The following is a 19,696-nucleotide window of genomic DNA, read 5'->3' on the forward strand; positions in this document are numbered from 1 at the left end:
GTACAATTAAAACTATATGGTGTATCAAGTCTCCAGAGGTGCTGCCGGTATAACATATAGCTTGCCAGTGAGCCCATATAGGAGACGTGCTCTATCTTGTTAGTGAGCTGCAATATCAGAGATAATCTATATGTTCATGAACTTGTTGTCTTCCACGTTTACCACCGTGATTATGAACTGACGCACTATAATGGCAGAGGTAGGCTTGCTTTCGTGGAACAGAACTGAAACTTTGTCTCATCTTCCTCAGACATTAACAAGGCGCCAGTGCCACCAGCAGGAGGCTATCTGGGAACTTATACACACAGAGGCCACATACATCAAGAAACTGAAAGTCATCACAGATGTGAGTATTCGGGACAGGGGGGCCTTGGTATTATACAGGGGACAGCAGCTGCCTAGCTGGTGCGCTTTATTTTATTTACCGGTATTTAATTTTGTAAGAGTTGTTCTAGTTTTCCAGTTTGAGTCTTTAGTTTATTATTTTTTCCCATCTACCTTGTGAGGTGGGCTGTTTGTTTTTGGTGTTAGAGCCCAATACTTAGCATAGCTAATCAGTGCAGGTGACGTGAAAAACTGTGACTAAACCCCTTTGGGGAAGAGAGAGGGGGGATGGGGTAGGAGACACAAGTGCATATGTGTGGTGAGGAAGTGATGAGTGAGTGATTGTGTCAACCTACCAAATGTAACCGGAAGTAAATGACATGGTGGACAAAGGATGGGGAATCAATAACTTGTGTTTCTTCTCCCATTCTATAGCTTTTTCTGTGCTGTCTGCTAAATCTTCAGGAGTCAGGTCTGCTGTGTGAGGTAAGAAATTCTGTAAAAGAAATAAGGAAATAATAACACAAAAAAACAAGCAAATAAAACAAAAAGCAAATTATTGCGTAGGTATTTTTCTTTTTCTGAGATCATGGCTAGAGCCTAACACAATGTTTTTTTAACTGATGCAACAAATACAAAATGGACTTTTAGACTCCGGCAGCATTGTTCATGTGATTACATTGTTGTTTTAAGAGAGTGCTGTTTGTTATTGCTTTATTTACTTATATCCTTACATACGTAGAGGCTTATTACCCAGATGTATACTGTTTTGTTACAAAGGTGCTAACACTGTTGTTCTGCTGTACTAGGTGGAGCCAGAGAAGCTTTTCAGCAATGTACAAGAAATCATCCAGCTCCATCGCACTCTGTGGGGTAACATCATGGTACCAGTGCTGGAGAAGGCTAGGAGGACCAAGAGCTTACTGAATCCAATGGACTTCCAAAAAGGATTCAGAATGGTAAGTAATAGATCCTAAGCAATGAACACTTGCCTGCTCTGAAACTCTCCTCTTGTAGTCACATGGATATGCAAAAGGAAAGTAATTGATCTGTTAGCTGAAGCCACGCCTCCCTTCTGGCTGTTTATAAGGCAAACTTTACACTGGCTTGGGAAGGGGGTGCTTAATTTATGTTGCATACACAATTGATTAAATAACTGTTCTATTAAATGCATATAAAGCTGGGCCTGTATGTGTACTCGCCTGATTACTCAGCTTCTGGAATACTATAGATCTCCTCCCATTGCTGTGTGAAGTCTACTGAAATTAAAATCACATAATGACTAGGCTTACTTTCTGCTCAGCCTCATTCTGGCTTTGGTGGGGAGTCTGTCCTGGGCGATTTAGCACCCCATTATCCCCTGCAGGTTCTGGCACTGTTGGAGATAGAAATGGATAGAGTGGGCACAGACCAAGAATTGACTATTCATGTCATAATTGAAACTTTAAACAGTAGTAACAGTAAACAGATAAAGCAAGGAACCTTAAAGATATATATTGGGTAGCAATTGGGTAAGTGGAGCGCAGGGCAAATGTTATAAATATGTATGGGTAGCTTTACTGTTTTACCACCACATTACTCAATCTTCACATCCTCTCCTGCCTCCCCTCTCTGTCTTTCTGGTGTCAACTATCTCCAGCTAAAATAAATCATTCATATGCAGTTAGACATTAGATTTGATAAGAAATTCTAATGCAACAAAATTCTATTTAAAATGAAAGACTTCTCTGTTTGCATTCGATGATTTTGTTGATGGAATATTCTCCAGCTTCCTCTGCCTCTAGTTTCAGGCTTCATTGAGCAGGCTCAGGCCAAGGGCATAATTTATTTGGACAGGTGCAAAAAATTTTTAGAGAAAAGGTAGATTGTCCTGAGTAACCAAGCAAATATTGCCTGTTGAATGAACCAAGGGTTCTGATTGGTTTATGTGAGCAGTTGCTTAATTTTGACTTAGTTTTCTTTGCAGCCTGCCTTGATTAATCAGCTTCACTATTCAGTGTTGTTAAGCAACCCTTCACACACAAAACTTTAACAATTTTTTCTGGTTCAATGAAAAGCAGATCAATTGGACACGCCCCATTTTCTGTTGTTTCTGTGGACACAAGAACATGTTGAGCATTCTTCCTACTAGCAACGTGTGATCCTCGTCATTACATGCTTCCTGCGAGCACTCATTTCTTCATTTTCTTTTGCAGTTTGAATCTCTTTTCAAGCCATATATCCGCTATTGTATGGAAGAGGAAGGCTGTATGGAGTATATGAGGAACCTGCATCGGGACAATGACCTATTCCGAGCCTATGTAACGGTAAGTGGCAGGACTTCGGGAGGGACCAATTGGGTTCAGGTCTCTATGGTCAATATAAATTATTATAAAAATATTTTTTTCAGATTTCTGTTTTTCTAAACCCTAATGGTTCCAAAGAACGCAATAGCTATTGATTTATAGTTTGAAGCTTTTGAGAGATATGTTTATCACATTCAAAATTAGCATTTGATCAGTAGCATACATAGCATAGCATACACCAGCAGCTGCTTGTGTGGTTACAGCTTCAATTAGGTCTATGTTCCTCTATAGCATTTACTGTAACAGAGGTTTCCACACCTCTTAATCAGCCATATTACTTAATTAAATCTCAGTATTCTGCATCCGTGTGTGTGTACCGCTGCACTGAGCAGGTGCAGGGCTGTCCGACGTGTGCACGAGGTGATGCGTGTGGTTCGCTGACGGTTGTGCGCAGGCATGCAATTCATGAGCATGTGTCTGTGCACTGCAGCACCCATTAGCTAACAGTCTAAAAAAGACTAGTTTATAATGAATCATCACTGAAATGTAAGGTTCCATTACTTTCACTGAAGGAACAGCGACCTCTAGTTGGCATAAGTGGCAAGGTTGCTATCATTCTGCAACAATGTTATTGCCACCAGAGCAAAGAGCTGGGAGTGACAAATGTACAGCTAAAGTCAGTGTTCTCCCCAGGCTCTTTTAGCCGGGTGCTCCACCAGGCTAGTTTAGGCGAGCACTCGGCTGTCATCGGTTCACCTCCTCCTATGCTGTTGCTCACAAAGCACTGGCCCTGCATTCTGTCATCTCGCCCCACCCAGCTACTTTTTCATGCCACTCGGCTACTTTTTCATGCCACTCGGCTGGAAAATATATCTGGGGAGAACACTGAAAGTGTTCATTCGCCATTTCCTACCTGTTTGGAAGTATGAGGTTGAGTATTTCAGATGTGTACACTGCTTTTTGGATCGCAATAACTAGGTCTTTCTAGCATCTGGCATCACCCATAAAAATAAGAATGTGAATAATATTATCGATTTATAAATCACTTAACATATTTCGTGGTGCTGTAACATATTCAGTGGCGCTGTAAAATATGTATTCTTAGGGTTCCTCCTGTGCCCATTGATATCTCCCCATCTCACCTTCCTCCTCTTTCTGCTGTGCTTAAAGTGGAACTAAACTCAGAACTCCCTCACTGCTTTAAAAGATCAGCCACAGCATGATAACCTGCCTGGAAAAAAATTTCTTCACTTACACTTTAGACAAATCCTACAACAACTTGAAGTTTTACTTGGTTTCCCTTTTGCAGGGAGCACTGAGAGGGTTAATCCTCAGTGTTTATTGTATGGGGACCTGCCTAGACAGAACTCTCCAGGCAGAATCTTCACAGGTGCTGATAAGAAATAATTAGGACACTTTGATCTGCCTTAAAAAACACAGAACACATAGAAGCGAAATTCTTCAGCAACTTTATGTGGAATAAAGACTCCATTGTATTCTGTGCAAGTTTTAGTTCGCTTTAACCAGAACCTCTTCCTTGTTGCTATTTCCAATTACCCTCAACCTAGCAAACAATTGTAACCCTTTCCCTGCCTGATCCCTAACTCCTAAATTTCACCTTTTAACTGTGTTTAGTTTCTACCCTTTGACGTGATCTGCCAGGTATTTGTCTCTGTGGCTTGTTAAACTGATATTCCTTTTGTTTTATCTGGGCAGTGGGCTGAGAAACACAAGCAGTGCAATCGCCTGAAGCTGAGCGACATGTTGGTGAAGCCCCATCAGCGTCTCACCAAGTACCCGCTGCTGCTCAAGTCCGTCCTGAAGAAGACGGATGACCACCAGACCAGAGAATCAATCATTGCTATGGTAACTGACGGCTAACACTCCAAAGTTATAGCGACCCTGTAGGCATTACTCTACGTGTTCATTTGTAATCTCCAGCACCCTGTCTGGAGGTACTGGGTGAATAGAAAACATTCCTCTGCAATAGTTCAAATTAACTTTTACACACTGTTATATAAGTTATGGAACATAATATATATCAGGCTTTTCAAAACACGTTCACATAGCCCAGTTGTTGATTCACTTTAGTACTGTAATCATTTACAATACCCTATTATGGAAACTTTGTTTTTATATGGAAGCACTCTAGAAATGCACTTTCATTATTATGTAACATACACCTTTAATGTTGTGGGTCTGTGTACATCGCCTATGCATTGCACTATAGCGTGATAACTGCTGTATTTTACCTCTACAGATAAGCTCAGTGGAGCACTTCATTAATCATGTGAACTCCAGAATGCGGCAGCGGCAGGAGCAGCAGAGACTGGCAGCCATTATCAGCCGGATAGACTCTTATGAAGCCGTAGAGAGCAGCACAGATGAGGTGGATAAGGTACAGACAATATAAGAACAGAGAGCATTCACTTTTGTCCATCTTTTGGACAACCTGCGAGTTATAGGGCTACAGGATATTCCATCAGCACTTTTTAAGAGAAACTATGAACTATATCAGTTAAGTAATCTTTTAGAATTATTGTAAACCATTTCTAATTTTTGATTGCTTGTGTCATATTTCCCATAAACCTGTGTAAGTTACTCCACCTGTTTGTTCTATATATGAAGTAACACAGCCAGAATATTTGCTTAAAGAGGAGCTGTCAGCCATGCTTTGTCAGGAAAACAAATCGATGATTACTTTCTCTACTTACATAACAGATATTTTTCACTGTCCACGTCATGGCTTCAGTGAATTTTATATAGTAAAATAAAGAAAATTTTGTTCTTGGCAAGGGCCATCTTGGCTCCCACAAACATGAAGCCATTCCTGATGTCATTTCCTCCCTTACTCTCTCCCCCCCCCCCACATCCCCCTTCAACATCCTCTCTTCTCCCCGCAGCATTACACAACTTAGCGGGGAGGAATAAAGCAAGCGCACACAGACTCACCTCCTTATGGTTCCATGCGCTTGAGTTCCCCTCTATACTCTGCACTACCGCTGACGGTAGTGCAGAGAATATAGTCTGGAACTTCAGCGTCTGGAACCATAAGGAGGTGAGTCTGTGTGCGCTTTCTTTGTTCTGCCCGCTAAGCTGTATAATTCTGCAGGGAGAAGAGAGGATGCCAAGGGGGGATGGGGGGGGGGGGAGTGGATGTGGCAGTATTGCAGTAGAGGGGGCCGACAGTGGCCAATTCAGGAGGGGAGGGCAAGGACAGTGACAGAGGACAGGTGATAACCCCCCCTCCCTGCGCCAAAGCTACCACAAACAGAAGAGAAAAAAAAGGGCAGCCAATCAGAGAGGAACAGAGGTGTGGGGAGGGATAGAGGAGCAGCCAATCCGGCTGCATTAGTGGATCTGGGAGGAATAAGTAATGAAGGGGAGGAACAGGGAGTAGAATAGAGGAGAAAAAAAAACACCCAGCATGCACTGCAACTTCTCTTTTGCTGCTGATGTACAATTTAGGAGCTGGGGAGACAAGAGGATCAATATTCATCTTACATAAAAAAGTAAGGTTGATTTTTAACTTTAGCATTGCCTTTTTAGCAACCTTTCTAACTATTTAACAGAGGGAAATAGAGAATTCATTTTGCATTTCATGCCTAACAGTTACTTTTTAAAGACTAATACAAGAAGAAACGAGAAGAAAAAAGGGCAATAGTCTACTTGAGGGGAACCAGCAGGAAACCTAATAGGGAAATTCCAGTAATATGATTGGGTGGATAGCACCCTTTTCGAAGTTTTTGGTTTCCTTAGTAAACTACACCCACATTATTTGGCCAATTACAACACTTCGTGCTATAGAGGACACTGTGATTGGAGAACTCTTCCATATAAGGTTTCCTGCTGGGTCCCCTCAACTAGACTAGCCCGAAAAAAAATATAGAATAAACCACCTAGAGAGCATATTGTGTTCTGGTCTCTGCCCATTAATGTGTGCCAAGAAGAGAAAACCAGTAACAAAATAATAATACAAAAATATAATAATAAAAACATAATTTATATGTGTACATAACTTTTGAAAGTCTGTATACAACTATTGAGTAGAGCTTGCAAAAAATTACAAGACCCATTGGGATTCTGATCTGCTGCCCTGCTTTCCACTATGTTTCTCATCTATGTGTTTTGGATGATTCATCCAGCTGCCATGAGAGGATATGATGTAGAGCAGCAATCAGGGGCACAACTAGAAATCACTGGCACCCCTGTAAAACGTTGTATGTGTTAGAGGTCTCTGTTGTCAAGCAACAATAACACTTGTAATAGTAACTATGATGTGCTATATGCTATTTCCAACCTATGATTGTCTTGAACAAATAGCTCAGGGAAACCTAAATGTAATCATAACTTGTGAGATAACTATGGAGGATGCCATCTTCATCCCCACTCTAAATGTGTTTTCCTCTCTGTAATGCTGATATTCTATCTCTTGAGTCACTCTTTTGGATCAGGGCAACTGATCTGCCCACAAGCTCCAGCTGAGTGATTTAGAAAGCATTGAAGCCAGATGGTCAACATTACAGCTAACAGCAAACTTGCTTTTTTAGTAGGAGGTCAAGATGGCAACCCCATAGCTTTATAATGCCAGGTGTAGTTCAAGGCAGCAGTTAGGTGATTTGTGCAGTGGGAGATAGTCATAACTTGCAATAAATATACCATATATGGGCATTGAAGAGCTGATAAATACCGGCAGTATGGTAACTGCTCATACATCATGATATTTGTGAAATGCTGTGTGACTGACCCATTGCTGTGGTACATTAAATTTCTCTTTGATGATTGTGTTTTTTTATTTACATAGTTACTGAAGGAGTTCTGCAAGCTGGATCTGACAGCGCCCATGATTGGGACCTCACCAGAGGATACGCGACAGCTTTTGCTGGAAGGGAGCCTGAAGATGAAGGAGGGCAAAGACAGTAAGGTAATTATTGCTGTCACGGATTCTGAATGGAAACTTCTCTTACAAGTGTTAACAAAAGAGCCAGTAGCATTTAAATAAAGTAATTTGTGGCAACAAGGATGAATTCTGCAGGTTTCATTTAGCTCATTGGACTGTGGACATCTCCTCTCCCATTGGTTGCTTTGTTCCCATGGTCTTTGTTTTAAAAGTACCTTTTACTATTGCCTGCTTGTGAATGATTCTCTGCAGTATTACCTAAACTGCTGCTAATGCTTCCCCCCCACACACATATGTAGCAGGAAAAGCAGGTTTTACTTGTCAATGCGCCAACATTACTTCAAAAAAATTATTTTGCCCAGGTCTTAGCAGGTGGAAGCATCTAGTTGGTGGAATGGCAGGAGAGCTGCCCACAGAGCCAGTTTCATTTGCTGCAAGGCCGATCTTCTCCCATTCAGTGTTATAAAGGTGAGTGAGCTGCCTATTACAATAATGGGAGTAGGACTGCTGTGAGCTGAATGAAAATGGCTTTGCGGGTGTCGGTCCTGTTATTGTTCCAACCAGCTGCTTCCACCTGCTAACAACTGTGCAAACTGATTCTTTAATGCTACGGTTTATCTACCGCACCTGCTGGTGACAATTCAAGGCAGCAGTATAGCTAGGTTTAAAAAAAAAAGGAAACTGGAGTCATTGACAAGCAGATATTTGTAAAACTGAATCTTCACTGTGAAATTGCTCTGACAGTGAATTACAGTATTCGCTTCCTGAAAAAATTGCCATGCTAAACGATCACCATCATGTGGCTGAACAAGGGGCTGGCATGACCTTGAGTCCCCTGTCAAAGGTGTGATTTCCCATATTTGTAAGCAGATTTTCTGTAACTTCATGTGGTGCAAGGGAAAATATTCTCAACAGGAACACAGACAGCACCAACAGCTCGATAGAGATTCTATTGCTCTCCCATGCCATGCAAGATGAAAAAGTATTTGTACCTTGTCTTTCAGTTTAGAAGGACATTTAATTTCTGAAGTTCTTTATCAATCTGTATAAATCTTTGTATCCTTTATTTCAGATGGATGTGTACTGCTTCCTGTTCACTGACCTCCTCCTCATCACCAAGCCCGTGAAGAAGGCAGAAAGAACCAAAGTGGTCCGTCAGCCGCTAATGATGGATAAGATTATCTGTAGAGAACTGAAAGATACGGGTATGTGGGCACTGTAGGTAATATAGACACTGGCACCTTTGTGAATTAATATAACCCTCCAAAAAGTGGTAAAAACCTGCAGCAGGAAGCTGATCGTACAGTCATCTCCACCTTTTCATCACTATGTCATGGTTAGCGGTTTGTAAGGACTTTTGATGTACCTCCATAAACTTTTGGATAATTTGGTATCTATAGTGACTTTTGGGCCTGATGCACAAAGCAGCAGAAAAATTGCAGAGGCAGGTAGTGCATGATAATTTTACTGGTACGAACGGCAGGGGATGCAGTGCACCCTATTAGAGCAACCCGCGTTCTCGGGGTTACGTGCACCTTACTATTGCTCACTGCTGCTTCCTGAATGTATTTTATAGCTTTATTTCCACTGGCTTTGGTATAATGAATCTCTGACAACATGAGCCTTCTCTGCTTGGTAGGACAGGACAGGTGTGAGTGAGAGATGAAAGGCAAATATTGTCTGCCTGGAGATGGGATATTGTGTGCCTAAGACAAACACAAAATGGAGTTAACAAGTCTGAAATGGCGGTGAATAAACACATGGTCAAATTTCAATCCATATGAACATTGCCAATGCACTTTGATTATTTTTACCCATCTGGGACTTGATGGAGTCACTAGACGTAACACGTAAAAGGAATTTGTTGCAAAACAACCTGCGTGAAAAATGTCTGTCGGAAGTTGTTATTCTTTCACACCCTTGTCCGATATTAGCTTTGTGGCAAAACTGAACCTCTTTAGCTTTGCTGTGAGTGACATGAGTGCCCCAAGCACTGGTGTGCAGCCCAGGAGTTAGACATTGACAGCTTCCACCAGAGGCTTTTCCCACATGTCTTTTTCCTTGTGATCAGGAAAAGAGTGATACAAGTGTAACATTTCATAGTGCATCAACAGTTTTATTAGAGTTAGACAGTTATTTTTAGCGGTCACAAAGGGGTTAATGTTAAAGGACAACTGAAGTGAACAGTATATGGAGGCTGCCATACAGTAGCTTGCAAAAGTATTCGGCCCCCTTGAAGTTTTCCACATTTTGTCACATTACTGCCACAAACATGCATCAATTTTATTGGAATTCCACGTGAAAGACCAATACAAAGTGGTGTACATGTGAGAAGTGGATCGAAAATCATACATAATTCCAAACATTTTTTACAAATAAATAACTGCAAAGTGGGGTGTGCGTAATTATTCGGCCCCCTGAGTCAATACTTTGTAGAACCACCTTTTGCTGCAATTACAGCTGCCAGTCTTTTAGGGTATGTCTCTACCAGCTTTGCACATCTAGAGACTGACATCCTTGCCTATTCTTCTTTGCAAAACAGCTCCAGCTCAGTCAGATTAGATGGACAGCGTTTGTGAACAGCAGTTTTCAGATCCTGCCTCATATTCTCGATTGGATTTAGATCTGGACTTTGACTGGGCCATTCCAACACATAGCTATGTTTTGTTTTAAACCATTCCATTGTTGCCCTGGCTTTATGTTTAGGGTCATTGTCCTGTTGGAAGATGAACCTCCACCCCAGTCTCAAGTCTTTTGCAGTCTCCAAGAGGTTTTCTTCCAAGTTTGCCCTGTATTTGGCTCCATCCATCTTCCCATCAACTCTGACCAGCTTCCCTGTTCCTGCTGAAGAGATGCAACCCCCAAGCATGATGCTGCCACCACCATATTTGACAGTGGGGATGGTGTGTTCAGAGTGATGTGCAGTGTTAGTTTTCTGCCACACATAGCGTTTTGCATTTTGTCCAAAAAGTTCCATTTTGGTCTCATCTGACCAGAGCACCTTCTTCCACATGGTTGCTGTGTCCCCCACATGGCTTGTGGCAAACTGCAAATGGGACTACTTATGCTTTCTGTTAACAATGCCTTTCTTCTTGCCACTCTTCCATAAAGGCCAACTTTGTACAGTGCATGACTAATAGTTGTCCTATGGACAGAGTCTCCCACCTGAGCTGTAGATCTCTGCAGCTCGTCCAGAGTCAGCATGGGCCTCTTGACTGCATTTCTGATTAGCGCTCTCCTTGTTCGGCTTGTGAGTTTAGGTGGATGGCCTTGTCTTGGTAGGTTTACAGTTGTGCCATTCTCCTTCCATTTCTGAATGATCGCTTGAACAGTGCTCCGTGGGATGTTCAAGGCTTTGGAAATCTTTTTGTAGCCTAAGCCTGCTTTAAATTTCTCAATAACTTGATCCCTGACCTGTCTTGGACCTGTCTTGTGTGTTCTTTGGACTTCACAGTGTTGTTGCTCCCAATATTCTCTTAGACATCCTCTGAGGCCCTCACAGAGCAGCTGTATTTGTAATGGCATTAGATTACACACAGGTGCACTCTATTTAGTCATTAGCACTCATCAGGCAATGTCTATAGGCAACTGACTGCACTCAGATCAAAGGGGGCCGAATAATTATGCACACAACACTTTGCAGTTATTTATTTGTAAAAAATGTTTGGAATCATGTGTGATTTTCGTTCCACTTCTCATGTGTACACCACTTTGTGTTGGTCTTTCATGTGGAATTCCAATAAAATTGATTCATGTTTGTGGCAGTAATATGACAAAATGTGGAAAACTTCAAGGGGGCTGAATACTTTTGCAACCCACTGTATATATATAGTTTCTACTGTAGTTTTGTTGTTGTTGTGAGAAATGGCACCTATTATTCTTCTTAGAAATTTGTGTATCACATGGTCGCGTGACTGAACCACGCAGCAGCTATAGCCAGCAGGAAGAGAAGGCCAGCTGAATTGCAGTTCTAAGCACATTTGACCATTGAAACAGTTGCTAGTGTGCCTGTCCCCATAGCCTATTATTTAATCTTGTCCAGTAGTGACATTTATTTAACAGGTGGATGCTACTGGGTTTACCTATGCACTTCACTCTTTCTGGTTTGATGGCTCTGGTGGGGACATTAATCAGTAAGAGTTCCTGGTTATCGTCTTCACCACAATTTTCCATCATTTCAGTTGGAGTAAAGGATAATGGGCATCAGGGGCGTCGCTAGCCCTGTTTTAGGGGGGCACGTGCCCCCAATCTTTCCTGGGGTGCCACGGATCTCCGCCCGGCCGCCCCCTCTGTCAGACTCAGCGGCTCCCTCCAGCCGCCGCGTCACTGACAGTCTCAGACCTCAGGATCAGGCGGCGAGCCGGCGACCAATCGTGCGGGCGCTAGGACCCAGCGCCCGCACTGATATGCGGAAGTGACATCACTTCCGCATATCGAGCGGGTGCGTCCAGCGCCCGCTCGTACATCTGGTCGGGTCGCCGCTGATCCTGAGGTCTGCTGAGAGGTAGGGGGGGGAGCGGCGGCGGCTAGAGAGGGGGCCTCCCTGTCACTCACTCACTCACTCACTCACTAAAGGGGCTCCCTGGCACGCACTCACTCCCTAAAGGGGCTCCCTGTCACTCACTCACTCCCTAAAGGGGCTACCTGTCACTCACTCACTCCCTAAAGGGGCTCCCTGTCACTCACTCACTCCCTAAAGGGGCTCCCTGTCACTCACTCACTCCCTAAAGGGGCTACCTGTCACTCACTCACTCCCTAAAGGGGCTCCCTGTCACTCACTCACTCCCTAAAGGGGCTCCCCGGGCACTCACTCACTCCCTAAAGGGGCTCCCTGGCACTCACTCACTCCCTAAAGGGGCTCCCTGGCACGCACTCACTCCCTAAAGGGGCTCCCTGGCACTCACTCACTCTCTAAAGGGGCTCCCTGGCACTCACTCACTCCCTAAAGGGGCTCCCTGTCACTCACTCACTCCCTAAAGGGGCTCCCTGGCACTCACTCACTCCCTAAAGGGGCTCCCCTGGCACTCACTCACTCCCTAAAGGGGCTCCCCTGGCACTCACTCACTCCCTAAAGGGGCTCCCCTGGCACTCACTCACTCCCTAAAGGGGCTCCCTGGCACGCACCCACTCCCTAAAGGGGCTCCCTGGCACGCACCCACTCCCTAAAGGGGCTCCCTGGCACGCACCCACTCCCTAAAGGGGCTCCCTGGCACGCACCCACTCCCTAAAGGGGCTCCCTGTCACACACCCACTCCCTAAAGGGGCTCCCTGTCACTCACTCACTCCCTAAAGGGGCTCCCTGTCACTCACTCACTCCCTAAAGGGGCTCCCTGTCACTAACTCACTCCCTAAAGGGGCTCCCCTGGCACTCACTCACTCCCTAAAGGGGCTCCCTGGCACTCACTCACTCCCTAAAGGGGCTCCCTGGCACGCACTCACTCCCTAAAGGGGCTCCCTGGCACTCACTCACTCCCTAAAGGGGCTCCCTGGCACTCACTCACTCCCTAAAGGGGCTCCCTGGCACTCACTCACTCCCTAAAGGGGCTCCCTGTCACTCACTCACTCCCTAAAGGGGCTCCCCTGGCACTCACTCACTCCCTAAAGGGGCTCCCCTGGCACTCACTCACTCCCTAAAGGGGCTCCCTGGCACGCACCCACTCCCTAAAGGGGCTCCCTGGCACGCACCCACTCCCTAAAGGGGCTCCCTGGCACGCACCCACTCCCTAAAGGGGCTCCCTGGCACGCACCCACTCCCTAAAGGGGCTCCCTGGCACGCACCCACTCCCTAAAGGGGCTCCCTGTCACGCACCCACTCCCTAAAGGGGCTCCCTGTCACGCACCCACTCCCTAAAGGGGCTCCCTGTCACGCACCCACTCCCTAAAGGGGCTCCCTGTCACTCACTCACTCCCTAAAGGGGCTCCCTGTCACTCACTCACTCCCTAAAGGGGCTCCCTGTCACTCACTCCCTAAAGGGGCTCCCTGTCACTCACTCACTCCCTAAAGGGGCTCCCTGTCACTCACTCCCTAAAGGGGCTCCCTGGCACGCACTCACTCACTAAAGGGGCTCCCTGACACGCACTCACTCACTAAAGGGGCTCCCTGGCACGCACTCACTCACTAAAGGGGCTCCCTGGCACTCACTCACTCCCTAAAGGGCCTCCCTGTCACTCACTCACTCCCTAAAGGGGCTCCCTGTCACTCACTCACTCCCTAAAGGGGCTCCCTGTCACTCACTCACTGCCTAAAGGGGCTCCCTGTCACTCACTCACTGCCTAAAGGGGCTCCCTGTCACTCACTCACTGCCTAAAGGGGCTTCCTGTCACTCACTCACTGCCTAAAGGGGCTTCCTGTCACTCACTCACTGCCTAAAGGGGCTCCCTGGCACTCACTCACTGCCTAAAGGGGCTTCCTGGCACTCACTCACTGCCTAAAGGGGCTCCCTGGCACTCACTCACTACCTAAAGGTGCTCCCTGTCACTCACTATCGGGGTCCCTGTCACTCACTACCTAACTGGAGGCGCCTGTCACTCACTAGCTAACCTGGGGGTCCCTGTCACTCACTACCTAACTTGGGGGGGCTACCATATTAAGGGGGCATTCTGCCTATTTATGTGAAATGCTGTCTATTTATGTGCCTCATGACTGCTGAATGTGTCTTGTTGGGAGCCTTATGATTTGTTGGGGGCCTCATGATTGCTGAATTTGTCTTGTTGGGGGCCTCATGATTTGTTGGGGGCCTCATGATTGCTGAATTTGTCTTGTTGGGGGCCTCATGATTGCTGAATTTGTCTTGTTTAAGGGCCTCATGATTTGTTGGAGGCCTCATGATTGCTGAATTTGTCTTGTTGGGGGCCTCCTGATTTGTTGGGGGCCTCATGATTGCTGAATATGTCTTGTTGGGGGTCACATGATTGCTAACTGCGAGACTATGGGAAAAGCTGAATCCTTATCATATGAGACAATAGCATTAAACCTACTTTTTTAGCGTTTTAAAACAGAAAATAAAACTGGGAGGTTCTAAAAAATTGAATACATTTTTCAGGAGTAGGATGGATGAAATTGTTTATCTTCACAGTTTATTTTCAACTTGGATTTTCCATAATGTTCATGTATGAGTTAAAACGTTTGTACAGTATTTAGTTTAAATTGCTGTTGCCACTTTGCGATAGATACCGGTAAGTGACTTTTGGGTTGCAGTTTGGGCACTCGGCCTCCAAAAGGTTCGCCACCACTGTCCTAATCTGATGTCCCACCATTGCTAGGTTCATGTAAATTTGTCTCCACCCGTTACCACACCTATATTCTGGTCCATGGCCCACCCATTTTTTGGTGCGGCGCGATAAGCACGCCACACAACGTGATCGTCATATTTTTGGCACGCTAGCTGCAGTGTGCTGAATTCTGCTGCCTACAGTATGTACAGTATACGCTGTTCTCTAGTGCTTGCACTGTGTGCTGATTTACCTCCAGTGTGTACAGTGTAAGGTGTTACTCTGTGCCTTTATTGATTGTAAACCAGCTGTATTGTATGCTGATCCCTGCTACTTTCAGTATGTACAGTATTAGCTGTAAAGCCTGGTACACACATACAATTTTGATTAGCCAATTTTAGCTCTGTTCATAAAATTCATTGTCTGTTGGCCCACTTACTGCACGGGGGTGGGAAATTGGGGGTCAGTGATTGACCAATCAAAATTGTATGTGCGTATACATCTTTGATCTATGCCTATACTGATTGTAAATGATCGAAATAAAGGACAGGGGGCTCCGTCCAATATTTCGATGGGCAGGCCCGTTATCCGTAGCTTACACCGCTGCTAAGTTCATGTACATTTGGCCCCACCCATGGCCACGCCCACTCACCACATGGCCACGCCCATTTTTTTGCACCTCCCCTCCTGGTGCCCACAGGTGCCACTGATCTCCAGGGACCCTAGAAACGCCCCTGATGGGCATGTCTTTCATTAGGATTTCTGTGCAGAAAGTCCCTCCCACAAAAAAATCTTCATTGCTGCTAAGCCTATGAAACTTGCCTATGTAAATTATTATTTTGTAATAAACCAGATTTTATGTTATTTGAAATATACACTTCTATTTAAATCTAATGAATGACTTATCTGCTTGCTTTGCAGGTTCTTTTCTATTGATCTACCTGAACGAATTCAGGAGTGCGGTAGCGGCCTATACATTTCAAGCCAGCGGCCAGTCCTTATGCCGCGGGTGGGTAGAAGCACTTTACAATGCACAGGTACGTTTCAGTCATTCATTTTATCTATTAGAAGATAAGGTTACATCATTTGTCATCTTTGCAGTACAGTTAATCCTCAGTTAACGAACGAGATCGGGACTGTAGGTTCGTTCTTAACCTAAATCCATTCTTAAAGAGGAACTGTAACATAAAAAGATCCCCTGGGGGGTACTCACCTCGGGTGGGGGAAGCCTCCGGATCCTAATGAGGCTTCCCACGCCGTCCTCCATCCGTCAGGGGTCTCGCTGCAGCCCTCCGTGGAGTCCGGGCAGCGGTGACGTCAATATTTACCTTCCTGGCTCCTGCGCAGGCGCTCTGACGGCTGTCGGCTCCGAACTACACGGAAATACCCGATCGCCGTCGGGTCCGCTCTACTGCGCAGGCGCAAGTTTCCTGCGCCTGCGCAGTAGAGCGGACCCGAATGAGATCGGGTATTTCCGTGTAGTTCGGAATGGAAAGCCGCCACAGCGCCCCCGCTGGAGCCAGCAAAGGTAAATATTGAAATGACAGTCGGCACAGTCGCCGGCTGTTCGGAGGGCTGCGGAGAGACCCCCGTGGGACAGAGGACGGCGTGGGAAGCCTCATTAGGATCCGGAGGCTTCCCCCACCCGAGGTGAGTACCCCCCAGGGGATCTTTTGAATGTTACAGAGTCTCTTTAAGTCGGAACGCTGTGCTATCTCTGTCCCCTTTGCCTCCTATTTGCCCCCCTTTGGCTCCAGTGTCTTCCTCTGTGCCTGCTCATTTGTCCCCCCTCTGTGCCCCTCTATGTCTCCACCTCTGTTTGAACCCCATCTGTTCCTCTGTTTGTACCCTCTGTGCCTCCGTTTGTACCCCCCTGTGCCTTTTTGTACCATCTGCGCCTCTGTACCCCCCCGTGCCTTTTTCTACAATCTGTGCCTCTGATCCCCCCCCGTGCCTCTGTACCCCCTCTGTTTATACCCCCTGTGCCTAAATGTGTACCTGCCAGTGCCTCTTTCTCCTCGCTCTCTGCCTCTGTTTTTAATCCCCCTCCCCCGTGCCTCTCTTACTTATAGACTCACCTTCCAGCCCGAGTCCAAAGGTGTCTGTCCTCCGCTCTCTGCAACCTGCTCCCAAAAGCCGCGTACAGCACCGCTAGATGCAGCATCGCACCACTTCCTGTATGTCATGTGACATACAGGAACCTGTGTGTCACCTGACATACAGGAAGCAAATGGATGCTTGCATCTAGCGGTGATGTACGCGGCTATTGGGAGCAGGAGGCGGAGAGCGGAGGACAGACATCGTTGGACTCGGTTTGGGGGTGAGTCCAACACTGCTGGTGCTGCTGCGGGGACATGCACCTGCACTTGGGGGAAGTTTATAGCCGTTTCTTCAAACTTCCCCCATGCGGAAATGACGTCATCGCGACGGGATCGGGCCGTTCGTATTGGCGGGTCGTTCGTATGTCGGGCATTTGTAACCCGAGGACTACCTGTATATAAAAAAACAGGATTACTGATTTATAGCCAAATTCTAGGCAAATTAAAAGCCAATTTATAACCAATGCTCCAAACTAGAATTGATGCCTAAAAAAATAAAAAATTATCCACACTTTGCTCCCAGAAGCATTGCATGCTGGTGATAGTCAGGTCCATAAATATTGGGACATCGACACTATTCTAACATTTTTGGCTCTATACACAGCCACTATGGATTTGAAATGAAACGAACATGATGTGCTTTAACTGCAGATTGTCAGGTTTAAATTGAGGGTATTTACATCCAAATCAGGTGAACTGTGTAGGAATTACAGTTTAAATATGTGCCTCCCACTTGTTAAGGGCCCAAAAGTAATGGGACAGAACGAGACACTGGGTTTCATCCCTGGTGATGCTCTGCCAGGTCTCTACTGCAACTGTCTTCAGTTCCGGCTTGTTTTTGGGGTATTTTCCTTCAGTTTTGTCTTCAGCAAGTGAAATGCATGCTCAATTGGATTCAGGTCAGATGATTGACTTGGCCATTGCATACCATTCCACTTCTTTCCCTTCAAAGAAAAGTTGCTTTTGGTTGCTTTTGCAGTATGCTTTGGGTCATTGTCCATCTGCACTGTGAATCCCCGTCCAATGAGTTCTGAAGCATTTGGCTGAATATGAGCAGATAATATTGCCCAAAACACTTCTGAATTCATCCTGCTGCTTTTGTCAGCAGTCACATCATCAATAAATACAAGAGAACCAGTTCCATTGGCAGACATACATGCCCACGCCATGGCACTACCACCACCATGCTACACTGATGAGGCAGTATGCTTAGGATCATGAGCAGTTCCTTTCCTTCTCCATACCTTTCTCTTCCCATCACTCTGGTACAAGTTTATCTTGGTCTCATCTGTCCATAGGATGTTGTTCTAGAACTGTGAAGGATTTTTATATGTTGTTTGGCAAACTCTAATCTGGCCTTCCTGTTTTTGAGGCTCACCAATGGTTTACATCTTGTAGTGAAGCCTTTGTATTCACTCTGGTGAAGTCTTCTCTTGATTGATGATTGACAAAAGCAGCAGGATGAATTCAGAAGTGTTTACAGCAGGAGTACTGTTCACTGAAGTCAAAAGCAGTGCACTTATCTCAAACCAAATAATTCATTTGAAGCTGCTAATAGTGTTGTCCGGATCATGAACGATTCGGATCTTTGATCCGAATCTATTTTGTGAGTCGAATCATCCGAATCATCAAAATGAGTGATTCGGACCGCAAAAGGGGCAGGGTCAGGAGCGACACGCCCCCTCTCAGCGGGCAGCGGGAAGCAGAGCAGAGATGGATCGCTCTGTTGAAGGGGAGGCAGCCTTGCAGGGACACAGGTAGATGAGAGAGGGGACATGGGTGCCACTGCCAGATATGTGTAGAGCACACATACTGGCTATAACGTGCTGCTGATTATAGGCTGTCTGTTCCGTAGTTGTGCACAGTGAACACATTGGAAGCTTTTGGCTCAGCTCAGCTCAGCACAGCTCAGTAACTTTGCAGGCACTGTGATTGCAGGGCAATATGATCCTCCTGCACTCGCTCTAAACAGCTGCACTTATCTTTGGGGAATGCTTTCTTTCACTGTGCGACGTTTGCATTCAAAGTACACAGATGAGCATATAGGTGAAATACATGTAAAGTATATGATTGCAGCATGTGGGTATTGTGTGCAAGCAAACATTTCTGCTCTCTGCTCGTCCCTTCTCCCTTCTCTGTCCACTCCCTGCCCTCTGTCCATCTTCTCCCCTTCTCTGTGTGTCCACCCCCCTCCCCTTCTCCTGTCCACAGCAGGGAAAGACCTGTCCTGCTATTCATTTCACCCCGGTAGTAAAATGATCCGAGATTTGGATCAAAGATCCGGATCTTTTCAATGATCCGATTCGAATCATCCGGATCATTGAAAAGATCCGAACTTCCCATCTCTAGCTGCTAAGCTATTGTATAGCATATGATATAGAAACTGAAAGCAGAAGTCCTCTGCTATTTTCTCATATTGCCCCCTAGTGACAAGTGGCCATAAATACACATTACATCAGTACTTTACAGCATATTCTGTAGTGCAGTGTAAAGTAAGAAAGTAAATATGGGGTACATAATACAGACCAGTACAAAATACAGAACTTGAAGGCAGTAATTAGTTACAAATGTAACATGATGAATAAATATGTAAGAAACTGAAAGACACAAAGTGTGAGAGAGCCCTGTCCCTGCAAGCTTACAATCAAAAAAAGACATACAAAGCATAGTATCTGATATAATTTCTGAAATCATTTTTCTTAATTCATAGAGGTCATCATGCTCTTAATCTTTCAGAGTAAAGAAAAACCTGGGTGCTGCAAATAAACCTATCCATAATGCACACATTAACTTTTACTCACAAACACTAACCTTAGCTGTATCTTAACTATAGATTAAAATACCACTTCTTGAAGGTTCTGCTGACATCTTGTCCT

The 19,696-nt window shown here is 45.3% G+C and overlaps 1 protein-coding gene across 9 annotated transcripts in view; it reads left to right on the forward strand.

The window, feature by feature from the left end:
- The window catches only part of PLEKHG5 (pleckstrin homology and RhoGEF domain containing G5), a 533,554-nt gene that overhangs the window by 507,527 nt on the left and 6,331 nt on the right, over positions 1-19,696 (forward strand). For all 9 annotated transcript variants that reach the window (XM_068240431.1, XM_068240432.1, XM_068240434.1 and 6 more), the window contains 9 exons: positions 251-346; positions 760-810; positions 1,134-1,283; positions 2,520-2,630; positions 4,326-4,475; positions 4,870-5,007; positions 7,414-7,533; positions 8,582-8,714; positions 15,643-15,758. In XM_068240431.1, the coding sequence (XP_068096532.1) occupies positions 251-346; positions 760-810; positions 1,134-1,283; positions 2,520-2,630; positions 4,326-4,475; positions 4,870-5,007; positions 7,414-7,533; positions 8,582-8,714; positions 15,643-15,758 (1,065 nt within the window). The remainder of the gene's footprint in view (positions 1-250; positions 347-759; positions 811-1,133; positions 1,284-2,519; positions 2,631-4,325; positions 4,476-4,869; positions 5,008-7,413; positions 7,534-8,581; positions 8,715-15,642; positions 15,759-19,696) is intronic.

Source organism: Hyperolius riggenbachi, chromosome 6 (genome assembly GCF_040937935.1).
Source record: "Hyperolius riggenbachi isolate aHypRig1 chromosome 6, aHypRig1.pri, whole genome shotgun sequence".
Lineage (NCBI taxonomy): Eukaryota > Metazoa > Chordata > Amphibia > Anura > Hyperoliidae > Hyperolius > Hyperolius riggenbachi.